General features: G+C 34.6%; 2 protein-coding genes across 3 annotated transcripts in view; one reads left to right on the forward strand and one right to left on the reverse strand.

Moving 5' to 3' along the window:
• LOC108769199 (choline/ethanolamine kinase) overlaps positions 1-4,418 on the forward strand; it is a 12,774-nt gene extending 8,356 nt beyond the window's left edge. For both annotated transcript variants that reach the window (XM_018520055.1, XM_018520056.1), the window contains exons 3-6: positions 476-961; positions 1,243-1,489; positions 3,205-3,369; positions 3,456-4,418. In XM_018520055.1, coding sequence (XP_018375557.1) covers positions 476-961; positions 1,243-1,489; positions 3,205-3,369; positions 3,456-3,569 — 1,012 coding nt within the window. In that variant the 3' untranslated portion in view covers positions 3,570-4,418. The remainder of the gene's footprint in view (positions 1-475; positions 962-1,242; positions 1,490-3,204; positions 3,370-3,455) is intronic.
• A 105-nt stretch (positions 4,419-4,523) lies between these two features.
• Rpn9 (regulatory particle non-ATPase 9) lies at positions 4,524-7,408 on the reverse strand. The gene is made up of 5 exons (XM_018520054.1): positions 7,293-7,408; positions 7,099-7,212; positions 5,763-6,089; positions 5,141-5,473; positions 4,524-4,926 (listed from the first exon to the last, which is right to left on the reverse strand). Exons 1-5 carry the CDS (start codon positions 7,406-7,408, stop codon positions 4,659-4,661), a joined length of 1,158 nt encoding a protein of 385 aa, XP_018375556.1. The 3' UTR covers positions 4,524-4,658.
• Positions 7,409-8,868: the final 1,460 nt, after the last annotated feature.

Raw genomic sequence — 8,868 nt, forward strand, 5'->3', positions numbered from 1 at the left:
TATATATATATATATATATATATATATAAAAGGATATAAGATGATGTCATATATATATATATATATATGTGACATATTATATCTTAATATTTTTGTACAGAGACATATATGTGACATGGTGACTTCCTAAGTAAAACATAAGTCATCAAAATAATGTCAGAATGGCTCCAAAACGATTATTAAGAATCATTTTTTAATGAATAACAATTCATTTTGACATTATCGTGACTCATTGTTTTGCTTGAAAAGGCATTTAGATTGTTTTCTGGAAGCGCGCTATCAACTAATGTGTCATTTTATCTTTATCATTCATTAGACACGCAATAAGGACAGAAACGACGCAATAGTGCTGACGCAAATGTGTTTCTCAAATGTAGTCTTAACTGCATATTTTATGATAAAACAACAATTCTAATGTTACGTATTTTATGATAAAACGACAGTTAGATGATAAAACACATGTAATTATTTTCAGTGGTGGCCTAAGTAATTGGCTGTACAACGTCCAACTTCCTGAAGGAACAGTTCCGGTTAGGGGAGAACCTCGTCAAGTTTTGCTACGTCTTTATGGGCAGGTGCATGGAGAAAGAGCCTTAGAAGGACTCATCACAGAATCCGTCATCTTCACCTTGTTATCTGAAAGGAGATTGGGTCCTAAGCTGCACGGAGTGTTCCCTGGTGGCCGTATAGAGGAATACATCCCAGCTCGACCTTTGATCACAAAGGAATTGGCGGATTCAACCTTGAGTCTACTGATCGCAGAAAAGATGGGTCAGACACATATGATGCAGATACCAATTAGCAAAGAGCCCACATGGTTATGGGACACAATAAATAATTGGTTCAACACTACGACAGACATTCTTGAAAACATTGATAACGAAGACATTGATAGTCGGCAACTGGAGAATGTTAGCACAATAAAATGTATAAATTTGGAGCACGAAATCAATTGGCTCAAGTAAGTAGGAGATATGTGGAGTTTATAAAGAAGACAATGACATATTGGAAACTTAGATTTTCTAATTTCCAACAATAAGTTTCATTAGATCGCTTTATAAATAAATCAAATAAGTAAAGAAGCAGAGTACAGGGTGGAGGTTAGATTTTGGTGTTTAATAAGTATGTAAATATCAAATATATTTTTTAGTTATATATAGGATGTAAACTGGATCGAATATTGTCGGACTTGAAACATAATCATAAATTGAAGCTGAAATAATTTCTCATTTCTATTTTCAGAACAATTATAACACAGCAAAAGTATCCAGTTACATTCTGCCACAATGACATGCAAGAGGGAAATATACTCCTACTCCAAAATACGCGAAAGCCCAAGTTAGTACTCATTGACTTCGAATATTGTTCCTACAACTACCGAGGATTTGATATCGCCAATCATTTCGCCGAATGGCAATACGACTATACAGCACCAGAATATCCTTTCTTTCACGAACGTCCGGCCGCTGGTCCCACGAAGGAGCAAAAGGTAAGCATGAATTAAAGAAAGGCTTGGGCGATGAAGTAATCCGGGTAAGATATCTGTTCAATATGTTTCATCCAGTGTTATCACATCATGAGTTTTTTCGTAAGCGGATTAAATCATTTTGATAATATATTCATAAATAAAAGATAAGTATGTACATTAGGCATGAAATCGATAAGGGAAATTGTAATAAACAACGGAAAACTTCTCATAGTAATTCATGTCGATAATTTTATACTTGTAAATAGGTAAGAAATTTTTTTTTTTCATGTTTTGTTTTTCATGATTACAATTTGAGTGATATTTATTTGACGTTCACATCTAATTCAGAGATACAAATACAAATTTAAAAATAATGCGTTTATTTTACGTAAATCATCATAAAAATGTAATGTAATAAATTGTTAGTCGAAATTTTACGATATTGTAATGACGCGATAAAGCAACTTTTCGGTTGCCAATTATTATGCTATTCGGTACTGTACCAGGGCACAGTAGGTAGGGTGTCGGCTTGGCGTGTGCTGCGTGTGTATATATTAGTTTCACAGGACCGCAATCCGTCAAGACAAGGCTGATGCCTGCAAACAGAGAAAAATTCGGCCGGCAATGTGAAACTGTGCTGTGATGGATCCCGACTTTGTGGGTGCTCTACATTTTGGGAACCAGGGTGCCACCGGTACCACCATCTTGGCAGCACCAATCCGCTCATCTACGATTCTAGAGTACCTGTACACTCTCCTCACTAGTCAATTCATAGCCTGCGTACCCTTTCGAACGTATCTTTTCGGGATAGCTGTGCTATTAAAAGTGCATTATCTTCCATTGGAGCACTTTAATTAATACGATTCTGTATGCGTAATTAATGTGCTGAATTCATACCTAGTTTGCAAACGGTTTTTCAAACACAATTCAGGCTACTGACGATAATTTGTCGTGAAATATTGAATAGGAATCTTTAAATAAATAGGAGATACTTATCTTCTGACAGTAACAAATAGGCGTGAATAATTCATATCAATCGTTTTTTTTTATATTGATAATCGACAAAACACATCGTTTTTATATTTTACATTGTCATGTAATGCATCCTAAATTATTCCTTTTATATTTTTTTAAATGCCTGATATTTATATTTTATTTGTTAGTAATTCGAGCTCTGTGTATGTCTAATTTGTTCATATTATTATACAATGTTCTTAATGTGTTGTAAAATTTATTTTGGCAACAAACTAGTTACTATATAATTTCATATACAGGGTGGGGAAAAAGTATGGAAGCAAACAATTATTTCCGAAACTATTCATTTTTCGACAAAATGTCTTAGACATAATTTTTATGGTATGAAAAGATGTATTATGTGGCATAGACGGCATGACCTTGAAATGACCCTTACGAGCTGCATACAAATAACGTAAAGCCGTCTATGCCACATAATACATCTTTTCATACCATAAAAATTATGTCTAAGACATTTTGTCGAAAAATGAATAGTTTCGGAAATAATTGTTTGCTTCCATACTTTTTCCCCACCCTGTATATCTCAATGAGTATTTTTAATACACGAATGAATTTTATTAAGAGATTATTCAATAAAAATCTATTAAAAGATTATATACTTATCGTATATAGTTATTAAATAAATCAAAGTACATGAGTATAGGGCAACCCTCTGTCTTTTCTTTGTACAATTTTTACAAACTGTTTTTTTCTCTCGACAGCTCAACTTCATAAGAGCCTATCTAAGAACATTGAGCAAAGAAGGATCTCTGGAGGAAGAGCGTATTATGATGGAAGTAAGGATATTCTCACTAGCTAGTCACTTATTCTGGGGTCTCTGGAGCGTCGTAAACGCGAAACTGTCACAGATTCCATTTGGCTATTGGGTACGTTTTTGTTTTAGCTCATCCTCGCTTTTCGACTATGTCCAATTGGATCTGTTTAAATATATGAACATTATTACATGTTTCAGGATTATGCTGCCTGCAGATTGAAGAATTACATGTATCTGAAAGAAAAGTTGCTTATTTCTGGATTACCAGGCTCGGATAACACCTTAAAGAGAAAATCTATAGATATAGACTGAAAGAGCAAGATCGAATAAGGAGGGCGATGTACTCGCAAATTTATATAACATTTCGCTACACAAGTAGCTTGCTTTGTTTAATCCATCGATTCTAACTGATGGCATTAATTCTGATGAGCAGCGAATAACTCTTAATTGAGTAGTCATTATTTCATACATCACGAAATAATGTAGTCCGCTGCTCCTCGCTAACCAGTGCAATAAGTGCACTGCTTGTATACAATATACAATGTGAGCAAGGAGAGCAGGTCAAGAGTAAATGGAAAGTCAATCATGTGATATAGAATAAGTGTGTACTTAAATGTATGGATCTTCGTTCAGTACTTTTACTGCGTTAACGATTAATAATTAAAACCAAAAAAGTACTAAAATGTACTTAATTTTTTTAATTCAAAAGATAAATGACGAGACATTAGTAATTTTTAAAAATAATTTGTTCCTTTTTAATAAGGGATTGAAGTTGAAAAAAATCTGAAGAAGCTTCTAAGTATAGAATCATGTGCTCAAATTGTGAAAACATTCATAAGACATACATTTAATCACTTTTTAGCTTTTATATATTTATTATAAGACTATCCCAAATTGTTGCCAATCATATCGAATCCAATTCATTGCTTGGTTGTTTACTTGTTACATGTAATATGTATAAAATAGTTGTAAATAGGACTAATAATACATTTGCTATATGCTATTTTTACTTAAAATTGTATAACTCAAACTGTACTTAAGTACAGGTACTTAATATTATACAAAAGAGGACAGCATTTAGCATTCATTACCGATATTTACCAACATAAAACGCACTGACAATTAGAACGATGTATTTTCACCAAATAAAACATTTACTTCTTGTTTCTATTTTGTATTTTCTTATAACTTAATATAAAAAAATTACAATTGATACCAACCTGTTTTTCGTTTTTAATCGAAAGAAGAGAAAAGATACACAAAGAATTCTAAGTGTACATGTAATAAATAATTGTTCGTATTTATTGGCGACGTGTTAAGAAACTGATTTTATAATTGCGAGTATGCGAACCAACATTCTGCCGACATAACAAACAAGTAAACCGAAAGTGGTCTGTATTCTCAGAGAGTGAGAATTTCAGAGGCCCTTGATTCCAAGAGTTTTTCCATCGAACTAACATCTTTGCACCATCCATCCAGACGTTGCACCATCCCAGCAATCTGGCTGCGATCTAGGACACGTGGCTGCACCCAAGTCATATTGACAGTGCCCGCCACTTGATCTATGGCACCTCGCACAAGACCCTGGGCAAGAGCTTTCATCACTAACAATTCTACTTCACCAAGAGGTAGACGTGTCTCTTGAGAAATCTCCGTGAATGTCAGTTGTCTAAACGAGAAACATATATATATATTTATATTATTATTAAGTAAATAATTCAATTTTTGAGTATTTAAAACCCAGGCTGTATTCATTTTGAGCGTTCACACACCGTTTCTTCATTCTATCTTTATCGCTCATCACATGTTGAAGAAAGATGTCCAAAGTGAGTGCAGCTCTAGTACTATTATGCTCATAACTGAAATATTTGAATTATACATACCGATTGTTAGCTTGCCGCTTGAAAGTCATTTCCATGAGACAAAGCAATGAGATCTTTTGTCTCAATTTTAATTCTTGTGCTGCTAGATCAGCTACTTTGCTCCATTGCGGCTTCAATCTCTCTAACGCAACGATATCGCCGGCATTGAAAGCTTGTAACAAATCGACAAGCCAGTTATTCGGTGTGCCTTTTAACGATTCCAAGACTGGATGTGCTAGTAATTCTCCAAGATTATAAACGCCTTCACCCAGAAGCGCCGCAAGTCCGAGAAAGAAAGCATGCTGTTCTTGCTCTTGTCTGTTCAAGCTGCTCAATTCGATGCAACCTAGATACCTTAATAATAAAAAGAATATTCGATGAAAAAAATCACATTAGTTCTAATCAATTATTCAAAATTTATAAATTTGGCGCAATCCTTTTACAATAAATTTATATGTTATTTGTAAAAGTATGGTATAAAGCAAGTGGGGGGGGAGGACTAGCAATCCATGGATCCAGGTTTGATTCCACCCGTGCCTTACATACATGCGTGATTTTTTTTCTATGTTCAAAATCCTTATTTTAAGAGGCAAAATTGTTTCAATATGTGTAGATAAAATTGCTCCAATACATGTAAAAATACCTTAACGCTGTACGATAATATTCTGCGTGTTTGCCCTGTAATCTATATAACCGACTGGCAAGAAGGTAAAAACGTCCATGAACCGTCGTAATGCCATCGGCGTTGTCCAACATAGCTTCTACGTCCTCTATGATCTTCTTTGTTTGTTCCTGATTGTTGAGTTTATCCAATAAAATTTGACCCTTGAGAACCTTACAAAGGGCAATAGCTTCATTGTTGCTTTGGACCTTTGTCTCAGTCTTCTCCAAGAATTTAATCGCATCTTGATTATCTTGTAATTGTGGGACTACATGCGCCAATATCTCCACCAACGACAACGGATTTATTCTTCAAAAACATATAATCTTAATAGGATTTGTTCTTCAAAAACACGAACAATCTCAATAACATAAAAACAAAAATTTATTTAATAGTGTTCCCTAAGTTCAAACAATAAAATATTAATAAATGGGCAATGAGAGCATTAATACAGCTTAGTAATTGGAGCGCAATTCATATATGATCAATAACTTTACATTGAGTATTGATACAAATTTATTGAACATTTTGGTTTCCTTCAAACCATCATCAGTAATGCCATAGATAATTTACCATCAATGTCTTACAAGATTCATAGGTCGCAGTTGTTGAAAATCATTTCTATAATAGACAGAGGATGAGCATTTCCCTACTTTCTGGTTGAGAATTACCAAAATGTCTGTTGGTTAAACAGTGAAGAGACATTCTCAATCAGAAAGTAGGGAGATACTCATCCTCTGTCTATTTTAGAAATTATTTCCAACAACTGCAGACTATGAATCTTATAAGATGTTGATGATAAATTATCTATATTTTATGGTATTGCTGATGATAATTTGAAGGAAATCAAAACAATTTGTATTGATATTCTATATAAAACTATTGATAATATATTATATGAATTGCGCTTCAATTGCCACGCTGTATTAATGCTTTCATTGCGCGTTTATTAATATTTTATTGTTGTTTAATAAAATAAGATTAACAAAGAGTAATACGTAAATTAATATAAATAGAGACTGAAAACGTATATTGTGTATCATATAAGATCTTAATATTTTCTAAATACAGACTGCATTCTGTTGCATGTATCACGCACATGAAGTTCAACATTGCGAACAACAAGGATAAAATGATACTTCATGCACATTATAGGCCTGTTTATTTTGGCTGAATATTTACACCAGTTCATCTTTCTTCCTTTTCTCTCCACGAGGAAAGAAGAGGAAGAAGAATGAACTGATGCAAAAGTTCAGCCAAAAAGAATATGCCTTATGTGTATGTACAATGGAACGGAGCTATAGTCGATAGTGCTCACTTGTTTTCAAAGGTTGACAAGAAGTTGACGTAGAGTTGCACGAGATTATCCTCTTGCTGGAGCACCGGATGTTTCACAAACGTCTCCAGTTTCAACGTTAACTGATGCCAAAGCCTGCAAGTCACCGAGGTTTATCATTACAATTCATTATCCTGTGAAATCATTTTGCATGAAATATTGTATTATCGTATTACCGTTTACTGTACAGCTCCTCAAGCTGTGCCCACTCTGCGGCCAGCTCCTTATCGGCAACATTTTGCTTTTGGCTGAGAAAAGTGTTAAGATCCTTCACTGCCACGGCCGCCGCCATACTTGATAATACAATGGCAATACAACGCGAATGACAACATGCTTTTTCATGGACGCATGGTGGACATTCCGACGGATGCGGATGCGCAGTGAGTTGAAACTGTTGAAAGTAGTAGGGAGATTTGTCGACCAATCAAGTATTGAGTTTATATGCAGAAATAAAAATGACTCGTTTACGCTGCAAATAAGCTCAATTTCTGATTGGTCAAAATTTCAGATCATGTGATGGGATTTCCGCCATTATGCGCAATGGATCACCTTTCTAAGGGCGCATTCACACCTTGACGGAAAAGCAGAAAGCGGAAAAGCAGCAACCAAACAGAACTTGCGCTGATAGTCGACAATTTTGGCTTTTTGTACTGCTCAAGCTGACTTTTCATACGCAGCACGCTGCGGCAGCAAAACGTCACGTGATTCAAATTTTCGAGAATTGATTAGAAGTGCCTCATCTCATGAAGATTTTCAACCAATAATAGCATTTTGCTGCCTCAGCGTGCTGCGTATGAAAAGGCACCTTTACTACTAACGCGAGTTCTGATTGACCACTGCTTTTTCGCTTTCAGCTTTTCCGTCAAGGTGTGAACGCGCCCTAAGGACCTGAGTACAAAGGAGAAAATATTAGGAATAGGAATAAATATTAAGATTTCAACCTATCAGAAACCGTAATTCCAGTGTAACTGGCATCTGATAGGTTGAAATTTTAATATTTATTTCTGTTTCTAATAATAGGTGCATTTAGTACTACAACCACTCACTGAGCGTTCAATGAGCTCTTGTATCTGTTTGGTCTATATTTTTAGTTCTAACGGAATATGCCAATCAGATGCAACAGCTTACTCAGCGCTCAGTGAGCGGTTGTAATACTGAATGCACCCATTTATTCTATTGTGCGCAGGCGCTTTCCGCGTAGCCCAGTCCAACGACCCACACGACACGGAGCGCGTTAATATTCCTGCCCTAAGTTCCTTATTGGATCTAAATATACAAACTAATCATATTGAAGAATCTCACAACGGTTGTAAACTGCTTTTTCTGCTGAACATAATCATAGTTTACCTTTCTTCAAAGCTTTGTAGATCGAAACAGTTCTGTTTCATAATCGAAAGAAATACATTTTTACGTTCTTATGTGTATTGAAACTATACTGTTGCTTAATCATTAACTAAGTATTATTAGTTTCAAAATATCAGTCATTGTTTTAATTCACTTCGATCTCCCCTACATCTCAGCCAAAAATTAATATTTTTTTACTTTTTTAATTATTAAATTTATGTATTTTTTTATTTTCTATCGCATTAAAGTTTCACACGGCTAAAAGCTAAACACAAGTCTATTTCTCGACACTGTCATGCAATTAGCATTAAATATTACAACATTCAAAGTATAAGTATCCTTTCAGTATCATTACATACGGAATTCTTTTGGTAGAACACTTAGGTTGACATCTTTAACATATACTTT

The sequence above is a fragment of the Trachymyrmex cornetzi genome, unplaced genomic scaffold (genome assembly GCF_001594075.2).
Source record: "Trachymyrmex cornetzi isolate Tcor2-1 unplaced genomic scaffold, Tcor1.1 scaffold875, whole genome shotgun sequence".
In the NCBI taxonomy this organism is placed as follows: domain Eukaryota; kingdom Metazoa; phylum Arthropoda; class Insecta; order Hymenoptera; family Formicidae; genus Trachymyrmex; species Trachymyrmex cornetzi.